At 51.5% G+C, this 16,167-nt stretch overlaps 1 protein-coding gene across 8 annotated transcripts in view; it reads right to left on the bottom strand.

Annotated features, from left to right (window-relative positions):
- Window positions 1-16,167, bottom strand: part of LOC140403268 (ELAV-like protein 2) — a 258,076-nt gene that overhangs the window by 142,869 nt on the left and 99,040 nt on the right. For 2 of the 8 annotated variants that reach the window (XM_072491052.1, XM_072491053.1), the window contains exon 1: window positions 5,694-6,078. The exons of 5 other annotated variants lie outside the window; for them this stretch is intronic. In XM_072491052.1, the coding sequence (XP_072347153.1) occupies window positions 5,694-5,702 (9 nt within the window). In that variant the 5' untranslated portion in view covers window positions 5,703-6,078. Of the gene's footprint in view, window positions 1-5,693; window positions 6,079-16,167 lie in introns of those variants that run through there. One more of the 8 variants, XM_072491051.1, reaches the window with a different exon arrangement.

Raw genomic sequence — 16,167 nt, 5'->3', positions numbered from 1 at the left:
TTACAGATTACATTACTGTGCCTCCCAGCTTTAAAATTCAGAAGGAAATAATGATTAACCTGTGCTCGTAGAACAGAGATTTCCCATCCTTGATTTTTGACAAGGTGAGGCTGATTCAAGGAATAGATTTGGGATTAAGACTTACTGTCGACACCGCATACAGATGCCCAAAAGGAAAAAAAAAACACAGTTCGGACCACTATTCTTATTTCCCTGTTTTACTGATGTCACATTTTAGTATACAAGACCAGTTGGGACCAGTATTCTCATTTCCCTGTTTTACTGGTGTTCCAGTTTCATAGACAAGCCCAGTTGGGACCAGTATTCTTATTTCCCTGTTTTACTGGTGTTCCGTTTTAGTATACAAGCCCAGTTGGGACCAGTATTCTTATTTCCCTGTTTTACTGGTGTTCCAGTTTCGTATACAAGACCAGTTGGGACCAGTATTCTCATTTCCCTGTTTTACTGGTGTTCCGTTTTAGTATACAAGACCAGTTGGGACCAGTATTCTTATTTCCCTGTTTTACTGGTGTTCCGTTTTAGTATACAAGCCCAGTTGGGAACAGTATTCTCATTTCCCTGTTTTACTGGTGTTCCGTTTTAGTATACAAGTCCAGTTGGGACCAGTATTCTTATTTCCCTGTTTTACTGGTGTTCCAATTTCGTATACAAAACCAGTTGGGAACAGTATTCTTATTTCCCTGTTTTACTGGTGTCACATTTTAGTATACAAGACCAGTTGGGACCAGTATTCTTATTTGCCTGTTTTACTGGTGTTCCAGTTTAGTGTACAAGACTAGTATTCCTATTTCCCTGTTCCCCTCCGTCCCTTCCTGGGTGGCACCTTTGGGCATTTTGTTGATTGGGTTTTGTTTTTAACAGATTGTGGGATGTCTATCTTGGGGCTGATCTGCAGTGTATTTGGCCTCTTATCCATCAGCATGCATTGGCAATGCAGAGGCATGAGGGTGGGTGTATATTGTGTTGGTGCTGGGGCTGTTACAGTGTGATAGGTCATTTTAAAAATTAAACATGTATATATATATATATAATGTGAATAGACGAGAGACTTTAAGAATTCCATCAATTGGGGAGGGGGGGATTAATTAAATCAAACACCCCTTTTTTAAATGGTGGGGGTGTCTGGGGAACACCACTAACTTCAGCAGATGCATTCCTTATCTGAATCCAGAATAAGAATGTAAATATTCTGAGTGATTTCTTCTGCCTAAACACTGCACAAATAAATTCAAACAGTGGACTGGTTTCGAATTTATGCTGTTGTTGAAATGGCCTATGTTTCCCTCCCATCTCCCGCAGTCCATCTCCTGCATCACAGGCTCCTTATCCTGCCAATTATTTACTTAACTCAAGAAGTCTTTAGATGAGGCAATTGTTAGAAATAAGCACCAGGCTCATTGCCACGAAAAACCCTCTTTGAATAAGTACCTGCGGTAATACAGGTGCGCCAATTGCTACATGCATTTATTACCAGCAATGAATAAAAGCTTGGCTCCCTCTATTTTCTGTCTCTGTCTCTCTCTCTCTCCCCCCTACCCAAAGCCGTCAGCAGTGGAATACACTGTAGCCAAACAGAACTGTGTAATGAGGTCAAGTGAAGAATGGCTTTGCCTTCGCTGCCTTACTATTTTTGTTGTTTTGTTTCAATGCGAGGAAGGGAGACGGACGTGACTCCTTTCGACACGCTCCGATCGTACAAAATGCAGCGCCTGCATCCTGACACCAGCGTGCCTGAGTTGCTGTCGGGGCATTTGGCGAAGGAGCAGGCAAAAAGAAGGTCATACCCCATTCAAACGCCGGCACCGAAGGTACCAGAAACCCTAGCCATTAGCCCGGTTTACAGTGCTTGCTGTCTCATTGTCTTCGCTGGGAGGGAGACCCAAGGAGGAACAAAATGATGTTTTGAATATTTTGTTTGTGGGGAAGAGATATTGGTGAGGGTACAATTGCTAAAACATTTTTGGTGGCTTCCAGGGACAAAATGCTTAACTTTGCAGGAAAGCAGTATGGTTTTTCATAGAATTTACAGTGCAGAAGGAGGCCATTCAGCCCATCGAGTCTGCACCTTCTCTTGGAAAGAGCGCCCTACCCAAGGTCAACACCTCCACCCTATCCCCATAACCCAGTAACCCCACCCAACACTAAGGGCAATTTTGGACACTTAAGGGCAGCACGGTAGCACAAGTGATTAGCACTGTGGCTTCACAGCGCCAGGGTCCCAGGTTCGATTCCCCACTGGGTCACTGTCTGTGCGGAGTTTGCACGTTCTCCCCGTGTCTGCGTGGGTTTCCTCCGGGTGCTCCGGTTTCCTCCCACAGTCCAAAGACGTGCAGGTTAGGTGGATTGGCCATGCTAAATTACCCGTAGTGTCCATAAGGGTTGGGAGGGGTTATTGGGTTGCGGGGATAAGGTGGAAGTGAGGGATTAATGTGGGTCGGTGCAGACTCGATGGGCCGAATGGCCTCCTTCTGCACTGTATGTTCTATATATGTAAGGGCAATTTATCATGGCCAATCCACCTAACCTGCACATCTTTGGACTGTGGGAGGAAACCGGAGCACCCGGAGGAAACCCACGCACACACGGGGAGGATGTGCAGACTCCGCACAGACAGTGGCCCAAGCCGGGAATCGAACCTGGGACCCTGGAGCTGTGAAGCAATTGTGCTAACCACAATGCTACCGTGCTGCCCTCTGATTTCTGTCACTGATTTCGATCTGTCACCGACTACTTTTTTTTTCAAAGTGCTATTTCTTCTTCCGAAACAGGATTTTAAAAAATGTTTAAATCCACCTCTTTCTCCACTATTCCTTCAGCCAGTTTCTGTTTTAGAACGATGGTCTCTATACAAAAAAATAATAATTGGGGACAAAACAAATGTGAGTCTCGTTGGAATTGGCCAGCCTCTGGCCGGCCGTGGCATCGAGCAGGGCGCCAGCCATTGCCTGACTGACTCTCATTAGCGGCTCGACCAACGTGCGACTGAATTAATTTGTGACGAAGCTGATGGGAGGGGAACGGCGCTCGCCCCCGACACCTCCCAAAACGAAAAACAAAACCGGCAGCCTGACTTTCAAATAACGAACTCTGCCTTGTGTCAGACAGCCGAGGTGAGACACTATAGGGGGTGGATCAAACCGAGGGAGCATATTAAATACGGGATTTGAGGAGGAAACACAGTCCGGATAGTTTTCAGATCAGGAAATTAATTAATAAGCGCCCTGATGTCGACAGTGGGAGGGGAGAGATATACGGTTCGCTTTCTTGATGGTCAACCTTTATACGGTCAATGGCATCATCCCATTTTGGAGGTGGCCGCACCCCAGGGCAGATGCCACCCTCGTGATCGCCGTGGTGTTGGCGTGAGGTGGGCACAGCCCTGCGGCCTCAATCCGCTGACGGACATTTGTCCCCCCCCCCCCAGCAGGTAGTTAAAAGGGAAGGCGGTGCCTGCCCTGAGTTCATTTCACAATCCTTCCCTTCAGAACTGTCGCCACCCCAATTCCTCTCCTCCTAACAATGCCCCTCCCTCCCGCTCCTAACCACACCCCCACACACCCACCCTACCCTCAACCTGTCCACCTTTCTCACAAAGCTAGATGTGATTGCATCCTTGGCCTACTCCTCATTCAGACTGGGCTGAAGGGGGTGGGGGCGGGCACAGCCTCGCTTTGGTGGCGTTGTGGGGCGGGGGGTGGGGGGGGGGGAACAGGGCGCGGTTGCGGAGAAAGAAAGTCAGGTGGGAGCAAGAGGTCGTGGGTCAACAGGAAGAGTAGCAGATCCACCAGTTGACCTCTAACCCACCCAGCTGACTTAAAAGGCGAAACGAATCTAGGCCTTTCCACCGTTCGAAGGGCCCCCCACAGGCGGGGAGGTGCGCACCGACACCCCCTCCCCGTGCATCGACGAGCCACGCAGCAAGTGCGTGGACATTTGCAATTGAGCCGCCCACTGGAGCGAGCATCCCTCCCGGTGTCTCGGGTCTGGCTCGCAAAGGCGAACGCAAATTTGCATCAATTAAAAAAAAAAACCTTTTCATGCCAACGGGAGAGAGAGAGAGAGGAGCCCCGCTACAGTCAGATCTGCTCATTTTGCATTCCGACAATTCCTCAGCCGCCGATCACGTTTCCACAGGGGTTGGCCGGGGTGGTGGCGTGAGGCTAGCGACGGAGGGAGGGGTGGGCAGGGTAAGTGTGTGGGGTGGGGGGGGGGGGGGAGAGCGGGTGGGGTGATGGGGGGGAGGGAACGGAAGCGTTACGAGCAAGCAAAATTGCGGCTTTGTTAGAAGGTGCGTCAGATCTCGGAGGCAGGCATTAAACCAATCCCTATTTAAAAGGACCAATGGCTGCCTGTGACAAATAAGCCTGAGTAAATCACCACCCCGGTCACTTCTCCAGATGCTAAGATTGCAATATTCTGGGATCGCAACCCTGCATCCGACGCTTTTTTTTTTTGCTGCTTCAATTTGCTAAGCATTTCAAATTTTTTTTTTTGGAAAGGTGCGGTACAACCTGCCCTGGAATGTTCAATTTGGATCAGGAGCAATCTCCCACAACGGGAGGAAGGGTTGGTTGGTTGGTTGGTGGGAGAAGCAGCCAAATTATTGTTGAATTTCGAAATCAAAAGGCATCCTTTTGTCCTGCTGCTGGCTGGAACCTTTCATCTTTGCACAACGTTAACCGGCTGAATAAGGAGGACACCTCACAGATCTCTCGCCCATTGCATTAATTGAACAGAATGGATCTCTGGTGCTGTGCGTTTAGGGGGGGTGGGGGGGGGGGGGGGAACCCAACTGCGGGCTTTTCAATCCCGGTAACGTTTGGCCGATGGAAATCTGATTCCCTTTGATATAGAAATTCCTGCAGTTCCCCACCTTTGTGCTTGTTTAGTGGGATGGATTGAAGGGGCTGCTGCCCGATGCATTAGAAATCGTGGCGTTGGCACCTATTTTTATCTCTCTGATACACCCCCCCCCCTCCCCCCCCTCCCCCGCACCGTCCCTTGCCATCACCCCCTCCCCGCCTCTTCAGCAGAACCCGGCGATTTCATTGCAAATTCCTCGATCTGGGGCTGAGGCTAAATGGTCCCAGGTGGGTTTGTGGGGTAAACTGCACAAACACCGGGCTGGTACCCCTCGTGCCAACCCATCCCCCTCACCCCCCCTCCCTTCACCCCACCCTCAACAACACGCACAATGTACCCCTCCCTTTTCCAAATGGAGAATCGAAGCACATCAGCAGCAATAAACAAAAAAAAAAACGACGGCGATATCTCCATCGCAAGGGTGCTGCCGAGACTTTGCAATCCACCGCCGGGCAGAATTAGGGTGTTGGGGGGTAGGGGGGGGGAGATTGGGGTGGGGAGGGAGGAGGAGGTGTGTTCGGGGGGTGCGTTCACTGAAGCACCCCCCCCCCTTTGCCCTCTGTGCGTCTCGTGTCCTTGGAGATTCGAGACCCACCCAGCTTCCCTCGAGGAGGAGAGAAAGAGAGGGAGGCAGAGAGAGAGAGAGAGTGAGCGCGGGGCCATTTTACATCAGAAAGACACACAAAAGCCTTCTTACACACATCTTAGGAGCATTGCCACAGAAACAAAAGACAACAAGAGAGGGACTGAAAGGACGAGGGAGGGTCGAACCGCCGAAGAAAGAGGAAAAAAAAAATCCAAATACCTACAGTGACCATTCTTAATGTGCAGAGAGGCGATTTCTTTAAATCCCGTAGAGCCTTGAATCTTCTTGGGGGTGATGGTGGGGGTGGGGGGTGGGGGGAGGAGGAAATATGTACCAGAGGAGCACAGTTGCTAAGGTCTTATTTTCTCTTCTGTCTTCAAATGGTTTCCGATGCACATAAAGTGTTGTACACTGGTGCGTGCGTGCACACGACACATACACACACACACACACACACACACACACTCACTCACACGCGTGCACCCTCACAGACTCAAAATTTAAAAAAAAAGAGGTTGGGATGCTGATAGTCCCAACAGCCGTTCCTTTCGCTGCTGTCGCTGCCCTCGAGGTTTAAGCTGAATGATTCTGCACTGTGCCTCTGCACTCTTTATGTGCCCATCTGTTAGGGGGAGTGTGGAGCCTGATTGGCCGTCGCCTCATGGAGGCAGCAGTGACGGCACCTGCCTTTAACATTCGCCACCCCTCCCCACTACCCGCCCTCACTGCCTCCGACCCCAACTGATTTATGGGGGATGCAGTAGTTCTCGTTCCACCTGCAGTGTGGAGTTCTTTTTTGTGTGTGTTGTGGGTTGCGTGTGCGTGAGCGTGTGCGCCTCCGCATTGTGCGTACGTGCTTTGGTGTATATGCACAAAAGGACATTTTCACACAGTTTTATTTCATCAAGCGACCCCCGCCCCCCCCCCACGTGAGACCGGGGCGTCGTAATTCTTTAACGGGTGCCCAAGAGATCTCGTTGGGCTTTATTCACTTCGCTAGACACCCTTCCCGAAATGCGGTGATGCATTAGTCATTAGTTACTGGGGCTACAGCAGGGTTGGATGGGGGGTGGGGTGGGGGGCTGGGTGGGGGGGTGGGGGGGGGGGGGATTGGGGATTGGCATTGACTGAGGAGGAACGCCAAGGTTGACGCAGCTTGGGTTTGGGGGTGTGGGTGGGGGGGAGGGGGGGTTCTGGACCCGGACGGTTTGATCTACGCCCTGTGGCCTTCAGAGATACTAGTGTAAAGGTGCTACCGAAACGCCAGGGGCGTTTGACTCGTCATCGAGGGCCTCCAAGGCTCAACACTGGAATCTGTTCATTCGAGCACATGCCGGCCCACTGAACCTGAGGGTGATTCCATTGAACTGTAGAATCCCTACAGTGCAGAAGGAGACCATTCAGCCCATCGGGTCTGCACCCACCCTCTGAAAGAGCACCGTAGCTAGGCCCACTCCCCCGCACTATCCTCGTATACCCACCTCACCTGCACACCTTTGGATGCACCCCCTCAATAAGCTCCCAGTGGCGATGGCGCATGAGTTAGCTCGGTCTGTTGTTACGCGAGCGTGGCCGCTTAAAAAATTTTTTTTGCATTTTATGAAATAACGCAACAGAATTACAGAACAATACATCACCATAAAGCAAGGGAGGTACAAAACAAACGCAAACGGATCAAACCCACAGGAGCGCAGCATGGAACAGCGTAGCAACGTCACAACTGGCTTAATACAACCATTGAACGCAACGAGATACTCCTATCACCCCACCAGAGACAGAGGGAGAAACAGGGTCGGACCGTGAAAACATGACATGACAAAATGGCGCACTCCCCCCCCCCCCCCACTCTGCACAACCCCGCAATAATCGCGGGAAATCAAGATAAACCCCGCACCCCCCCGATTGGGTGCGCACCGACGTACACCCCCCCCCCCCCCCTTAACTCCGGTAGCGCCAGCACGTCCCAACACGACCTTCTCTTCCCGAATTGCAGGCCATTTCCACCCAGTTAGAAGGCCGGGAGCGGATTTGTCATACCCACTTCAGCAAAGACAAAAGAAATTACCCGGAAACCCCAGATCAACGGAGTCTTACACACACATGCTGCTCAACACAACGGAACACCAACAAACAGGCCCAGCGCAGAACCAAAATTCTGAAGAGAGGGGAGGGAGAGAGCCTCCGGCGTCAATAACAAGACCTGCCAGAACTATCCCACCAGATGGCGAGACCCGCCAGCGAAGAGTAAGGTAGGCCTCTCAGTCATCAAGTGGGTGACCCCCGACCGACCCCTCGCCAACGCACAGAACTCAACCCATCCCCAGGCCCTCTCGTACCACAGAGACGAAGAAACAAAACCCAGCTTCCCAGGAGGGCCCCCCCCCCCCCCCCCCACACACACCCCCACCCACCCAGCCAACAACTTCGGAGAGGAACATCCCGAGCCCCCGGGGGCAACAGGATAACAACCGCAGCACCGTGCCTGGCTCAGCCCAGCACCAACCGACACATGGGAACCTCCACCCCCTCGGCCTCCGGCACAGCCTAAAAACCTACACCCCCCATCAAACCTGCACCTTCCCAACTCCATCGAGGGCAACGCACTGTAAGAGGATGATTATTCCAGCTCCGCCCAAGAAAGGGGTCCCTGACCGAGACGAAGAGGAATGTTAAGACGCCCAACAATTAGACACCCGGGGAGGGAGGGCCGGGATCCTCCCTTCTCCCCCGCTACCCCCCCACCCCTGCCCCAGGCCAAAGAAGGATGAAGACATGCCCCCCCCCACCCCCCTGCCCCCAGGCCAAAGAAGGATGAAGACATGCCCCCCCCCCCCCCCCCCCCCCACCCACCCCCCTGCCCCCAGGCCAAAGAAGGATGAAGACATGGATTGTTAATTCCATGAATATACATATCCAAAAGAAATGGATTAGCTCTGACTGGGGGGGGGGGGGGGGGGGGCTATCCTCAATCTCAGTGAGGACTGAACTAACCCTACCAACCATAGCCACCTGTCCTTCACCCCGCCCCAGCTCCACTCGCCCTCTTTATAAACGAGACAAGGGGTGACCAAAAAAAAGCACTCTCCTCCCCCCGACCACAATGATTGTCAGACATAATCAACCAAAAGGCGTAAAAACAGTGCACAAATCACGCTTCCAATAACTGACTCAAAATTATCTTATGAACACAGGATAAGAGGCTAAGGATAATGAACGCCACAGACCATCGCGCTCACATTTCGCACTCCCCCTACAGGGAGAAAAGACAACAATAAAAAGTCAGCAACACGATCACCAGGGAGTAACAATCAGAATTATAGAACCACAGGGTGAAGTGAAGTGCAGGATAAAGGGGCCTCCCACGTCACGCGAGAAGGCAAAAGATAGCATAGGGCGGATCAATTAGTGCTCCTCAGGAGCCGTTCGGCCACCTCTCGCCCCGCATGACGAGCATCGCGAGTAGGACATTATAGGACCAGTGGTCGATGGGCCTGACTGGGCCTTGGCCTCGAAAACAGGGTATGTTGTGCTCCATCGAATCTGATGCATTCCAGCCTCCAAATTAAGACTATCAAAGCCAATTTTCAAACTCAACCTGGGGCTCATCTCCCACCGCTCGCTCGGGACCGGGTTCGGGGGGGGGGACTTCCCGCCCGGCATCCCATCACAAACACCGCGTTACCCTATGAGCTGGGCCCCGCCCCAGCCCACGCCGACACCCCCACAAACAAACGAGGATTGTAACATTTTATCTCGGCTCTTCCTCGCAACAAAAGGCCAATCAGGAACTTCCAGGGGCACGGCGCAAGCGGGCGCGAGCGGGCGCAGCCTCAGAAGCAGCGAGTATGAAATGGGCAGCGGGCTGAGAATGACGGATTGAAAGGTGAGCGGAGACGGAGCTTGCCGAAACGCAGCCGCTCCCGCGCTCACATCACGTGACCGGGAGCGGCGCGCTCGAGATCACTGCCCGCAGCTCCCAGCAGGGGAACGCGCCACCCTCTTCAGATGCAGCCTCCCCACTGTGGTGAATGTATTCACCATAATGCATGACACTAGAACCATTGTATCCCCCTAATGTGACCTTTGACCTGGAAGTGGTGATACGAGCTGCTTCCAGATACTGTACTGTAACCCTGTTGGGCTCCGCCTCTGGCTCCGCCCTCACCGGGGCCATATATAACCTGGCCACCTGGGGGTGGCACTCATCTGTACAACCGGCTCTGGCTAGGCTAGTTCACGACTAATAAAGCCTTATGTTCACTCGCTCTCTCGGCCTCTTGGTGAATTGAAGGTATCTCACCCACCAAAGCAGACACGTCCATATAGTGATGGGTGGGGGGGGGGGGGGGTGAGGTGGGTGGACTAAAAAGACTGGGTCGGGAAAATTGGAGACTGAGAGGCCATTTGATGAAACCTCCAAGACTAGGACCAGCCTGAACGGACAACCTTGATACCCTGCGATGTGGGCTTGGGGAGGCAGTCTGTTCCGGGGCCCATTCTAAAGTTGCGACTCTGCGACGTAGCATCTGCCCCTTTAGTGAGGGGTCCGCGACCAACAAATGGCGAGCTATTTTTCGATAAACCTATCGCGATGTTGTAGCCGTTATTCGCTTGCAAAGCTTTCTGCAAAGATTGCCTTCGGTGATAGAATCCAACCTAATACTGTCGCCACTAGAGAATCTTCCATTGAATACCTTGTGCTTCAATTTTCCACGCTACAGGTAAAAATAAACAATCTTAAAGTTACTGGCCCCGAGTGAGATTTCAACCCGTAACCGATGACAACAATCCAACATACGGACGAAGGACAAGAGCGGGCCAGAAAGCCTCTTGAGCTTCCTCCAACGCTTAATCAAATCTAAAGGTAAGCTCAACTCTGCATTCCTCCTACCCCCTGATAACCTTTCACCGCCTTGCTTACCAAGAATCTATCCACCTCCACCTTAAAAATACTCAAAGCCTCTGCTTCCACCACCTTTTCAGGAAGAGAATTCCAGAGACCCACGACCCTCGGAGAAAATCTTTTGCCTCATCTCCGTTTTAAATGGGCCACCCCCTTATTTTTAAACAGGGACCCCCGAGTTCTCGGTTGTCCTACAAGAGGAAACACCCTCTCCGTGCCCACCCTGTCATCCTCTCCACGCCCACCCTGTCAAGACCCCTCAGGATCTTGCAAAATCCGCTGGCCAACGTGCAATTGAGCTCCAGATGACCTGACCTGTGTTTACTGAACATCAATTTAGACTTTGTGATATTAAAGGGACAGACCTGCCGCATCGAGGTAATCCACTGTGCATTACATGTTATTAAATCCCTGTCCTTGTATGCAGTTGGCCCAGTTGTCTTGAGTTTTGGTAAGTAATAATAACAATAATAATAATCGCTTATTGTCACAAGTAGGCTTGAATGAAGTTACTGTGAAAAGCCCCTAGTCGCCACATTCCGGTGCCTGTTCGGGGAGGCTGGTACAGGAATTGAACCCGCGCTGCTGCCTTGGGAATATTAAAATGGTCTCTTTTGGTTCCCAAAGCTCTTTCCACTACTGCGCCATTTGCCGTACCTGGGTCTATTGAAGACCAATAACAAACATAGGTAGACCGAGACCATTCAGCTCTTTGAGCCTTTTCCACCACTCGATGAGCTCACGTCCGATCTGTGACCGAACGCTAAATTACTCGCCCAGCCCCATCGCTGAATAACCTTGTTTTGGTCTGTCAATTTCAGTTTGAAATTCACAAATCATCTAGTGTAAATTGCAATTTGTGGAAGCAAGTTCCAAACCTCTACCACCTTTGTGAGCGGAAATAGTTCACCCCTGAAAGGTCGGCTTCTAATTTTTAGACCTTGTCCCGCAATCCTAGACTCCCCACCTCACCTATCCGCTCCCCTCAATGTCTCAACATCTTTGATCATCTCAGCCTTCTGAATTCTCAGGAGCCCAATTTTGATTACATAGATATATAGCTACATAGATACATAGGAGATAGGAGCAGGAGGAGGCCTTTTGGCCCTTCGAGCCTGCTCCGCCATTCATCACGAACATGGCTGATCATCCAACTCAATAGCCTAATCCTGCTTTCTCCCCATAGCCTTTGATCCCATTCTCCCCAAGTGCTATATCCAGCCGCTATCTACTTTGTCCACTCTCTTCCCTCATGATTCAACCCTTCGAGTCCAGTGTCTGTCTGGTAAATCTACACTCTCCCCCAAGACCTCCTAAGGAGTGGCGCCCAGAGCTGCTCACAGTGACTCCGGGTGTACTCTTTGTATAGCTCACGCAAAGACTTGATGGAGATTGATTTTCGCTGGAGCAGAGAAGACTGAGGGGGCGACCTGATCGAGGTGGACAAGCTTAAAAGGGGCCTGGACAGGGTGGAGAGGAAGCAGCTGTTCCCTTTTGTTGAAGGGTCAGTCACGAGGATACAGAAGTGCAAGGTGAGGGGCAGGAGGTTCAGGGGGGATTTGAGGAGAAGCTTTTTTACCCAGAGGGTGGCGACGGTCTGGAACGCGCTGCCTGGGAGGGTGGTAGAGGCGGGTTGCCTCACATCTTTTAAAAAGTACCTGGATGAGCACTGATTCAAGGCTATGGGCCGAGTGCTGGCAATAGGGATTAGGTAGGTAGGTTAAGTGTTTTTCAAGTGTTGGTGCAGGCTCGATGGGCCGAAAGGCCTCTTCTCTACTACATTATGTTGTCATTCTGTGAATCCTCGCGTTTAAGTGAACAACTCCATTATCCTTGCGTGTACAGCTATCAGCATGATAGAAGGTGAACTGGATAGGCCTTGCTCTTTCCTGGACTTTCAAATCCATTGCTCCTACAAAACAAAATATTTTTTTTCTTCTTTGTTCTTCCACGGGGTGTGCACGTCGCTGGGAAAGGCCATTTATTTCCCATCCCTAATTGCCCTTGAACTGGGTGGCTTGATCGACCGCACTGCCGTGGGTCTGGGGTCTCAAGTAGGCCTGACCGGGTAGGAACGGCAGATTTACTTTCCTTCAGAACAATCATGAACCGGATGCGGTTTCACAACAATCTATGATGGGCAGCACAGTGGTTAGCACTGCTGCTTCACAGTGCCAGGGACCCGGGTTCGATTTCGGCCTTGGGTGACTGTCCGCGTGGGTTTCCTCCGGGTGCTCCGGTTTCCTCCAAAGATGTGCAGGTTAGGTGGATTGGCCATGCTAAGATTGGCTTAGAGTCCAGGGATATGCAGGTGAGGCTATGGGGATAGGGCGGGGTGGACAGTGGGATGGGCCTGGGTTACTTGGAGGGTCCTGGCAGACTCCAATGGCACTGTAGGGATTCTATGGATTATATGATAGCTTCACCAGTACTGAGACCAGCTTTTAATTCCAGATTTATTAATGGAATTTAAATTCCACAAGGGTGGGATTTGAAACCATGGCCTTGGGGCATTAACTTGGGCCTCTGGAATACTAGCTCAGTGACATTCCCACCACACCTCCATCCCAGGGATAAATTGGTTCCATTTAAATAAGTGCAAAAGGGAAAAAAACAGGGACTTCACACTCAATGAGAAAATCTTCGTAAGCACCAGGAAGCTAAGGGAGCCTCAAAAACATTCAGGGCCAAATGTTTCCTGGAGGCTTCTGCACCCCAGCGTCAGGTTAAGATGGAGGAATCACAAGACTGCATTGTGTGGGCAACTTTCACTCAGAAGTGATGTTTCCCTGTTCGGCCAATGAATGAACAGTGGGCGGGTTCACCACCCAATTAAGGGTGGTGAATGGACTTTCGAAGATGGAGAGCCAATCGCAGGCTTTCCCGCTTTAGAGCTGCAGTAGGATACCGTGGCAGGTAAATAAAGCACGGTCATTGGGCCCAGTGCCAGATGGTGGAATATGAAACGAGACACAAATCCTTTTCTGGATAGTCGGCTTATTTATAGATTGCAACGTAACATAGGTCTGCCTCCGATCAACCCAGCAGTCCCTCTTTATATGTTCCCGAGGTACTTTAGCCAATCAATACCCTCCATCGGCTTATCATTAACCAAATCAATATGATCAGCGTAACATTAGCAAATGAGAGGGCGCTTCAAAATTGAGGCCCACTCTCTGGAGCTTTCTCAAACATTTTATTGGGAACGTCCTTTGCGGTAGGGCCATCCTGTGCGTGGTCTGCGGCTGGGAGGTAGCCTCCAGGCAGCTACACTGCCCCCTGCTGCACCTGGCAACCCGGAGGCCGAGTGGAGAATTCCAATCAGCCTTTGACAATAGGCCTTTAATTGGGTCAATTGGCCTACCCGCCACAGGCAGGTGAGTAGCCCTGCCACCATCTGCCCCCTCCAGCCTCCGGAAAAATGTCCCGGGTGCGGGATGAAGCCGGAGAACCTGCGAGCAGGCTAGTGGCAGAATTCCACATCGGCCTCCGATCCCAGCCCCGATGGGCGCTGAAGATCCAACCCTTTGTCTCTCATTGACCTCAACACGTCCATTGAAAGACATTCACTGGTTGCAGATCTTAGCAGCAGAATAGTACATTACACCATCCAAAACTCGACGGCTTTTTCTAACCACAATGCCGCTCGTGGTTAGCAAATGTTGAAATAAACCCCCCCCCACCCAAAAAAACAGATGTCAAGGTAGTAATATTGGCTGGAATTCTATGGACTCACCACGCCCACCATCTGCATTGCCAATCCACCTAATCTGCGCATCTTTGGACTGTGGGAGGAAACCGGAGCACCCGGAGGAAACCCACGCAGACGCGGGGAGAACGTGCAGACTCCACGTGGACAGTCACCCAAGGCTGAAATCGAACCGGGGTCCCTGGCGTTGTGAGGCAGCAGTGCTAAACACTGCCCCACCTTGCCGCCCATTGAATGAATTGAAGGTTGAGTTGGGGAAGGAGTTTTTGGAATAGCAGGAAAGTGGTGTTCAGGCCGCTATCAGATCAGCCATCGTTTTGTCAAATGGCGGGGGGCAGGTTCGAGGGTCTAAATGGCCGGCTCCAGCTGATGTCGCTACAGTGGGGCAAGCAAGGAGAGCCCCTGTACTAATTCTGAGGGGGAATTACGGCCTGAATTCTCCAGCTGTTGGGATTCTCTGTTCCTGACAGCAGCACACCCACACCCACGGGCTTCCTGCCGGAGTGGGAGGGGGCTTCCATGGGAAATCCTGTGACAGGCGACGGGAAGAGAGAATCCCGCCGTCAGCGAACGGCGTGCCGCCGATCCACACGGGGCTGGGGGAATCGGAGAATCCCGTCCTATATAAACTAGGTTTGCGATCCCTTGCATAAAGAAGGTGACAGGGTGATTCGATTGGCGTTGTCACAAAGGATTTGTAGGTAAATCGAGAAACCCTTTTTTCACTGGTGGGAGTCCAGGATGTGAGGTGCCCAACCACAGGATCAAGAGCCGGGATATTCAGGAGAGAGGCAAGGGAAGACTTTGTCGGGTAATGCGTGGTGGAATTCCGTAAAACTCTTCCGCAAAATGCAGCCGGTGCCAGACCAGTCCGTGACTTTGAATCTCAGTTCGATGTGTTTTTGGGGCGTACAGTTCAGCGTCAACCACACTGCTGTGGGTCTGGAGTCACATGTAGGCCAGGCCAGGTAAGGATGGCAGATTTCCTTCGCTAGCAACATTGGTGATCCACTTGGGTCTTTACAACAATCGATGATAGTTGTCATGGTCACCATCACTGAGACGATCCATCGATTCCAGATTTTACCAATTGATTTTAAATTCCACCAGCTGCCGTGGTGGGATTTGAACCCATGTCCCCAGGGCACTGTGAAAATGGTGAACAATAGTGATCCCAGCTCCTGATTCCCTGTGGAAGGTCAGTTCCCACCATTGGCCAGGCTGAGTAACTAGTTTTACCCTCTACCTTCTGTTTCCTATTTTGTAGCCGGCTTGCTACCCGATCTTCTTCTTGTCCCTTGAAGCCACATGTTTCATTCCTGAGCTAATAATCCTGAGAGCGTAGGTTCAAAAGCCGCCCTGGCACTTTTAGAACTTGACTTCACATGAATGCCCCTTGACATTCAATGCCATTACCATTGCTCATTCACCCACTGACAACATCTTGAGGGTTACCATCGACCAGAAGCTGAACTGGACCCAGCCGTATAAATACTGTGGCTACAAGAGCAGGTCAGAGGCTGGGAATCCTACGATGGAGAACTCACCTCCTGACTCCCCAAAGCCTGTCCGCACTCTACAAGTTAGGAGTGTGATGGAATATTGTCCACTTGCCTGGATGAGTGCAGCTCCAACAACACTCAAGCAGCTCAACACCATCCAGGACAAAGCAGCCCCGCTTGATTGCTCCCCCACCCACAAAAATTAATTCTCTCTACCACTGACGCACAGTGGCAGCCGTACGTACATCCACAAGATGTACTACAGGAACTCACCAAGGTTCCTTAGACAGCAGCTTCAAAACCCATGACCACTACCATCTAGAAGGACAAGGGCAGCAGATACCTGGGATCCCCACCACCTGGAGGTTCCCCCTCCAAGTCACTCACCATCCCGACTTGGAAATATATCACCGGTCCTACACTGTTGCTGGGTCAAAATCCTTGAACTCCATCCCTAACAGGACAGTGGGTGTACCTACACCACATGGACTGTAGCGGTTCATGAAGGTGGCTCACAACCACCTACTCAAGGGCAATTAGGAATGGGCAATAAATGCTGACCTAGCCAGCGAAGCCCACATCC

This window comes from Scyliorhinus torazame, chromosome 27, assembly GCF_047496885.1.
Source record: "Scyliorhinus torazame isolate Kashiwa2021f chromosome 27, sScyTor2.1, whole genome shotgun sequence".
Classification (NCBI taxonomy): domain Eukaryota; kingdom Metazoa; phylum Chordata; class Chondrichthyes; order Carcharhiniformes; family Scyliorhinidae; genus Scyliorhinus; species Scyliorhinus torazame.
The sequence above is the reverse complement of the archived record's forward strand: the minus strand, read 5'-3'. Positions and strand labels throughout refer to the sequence as shown.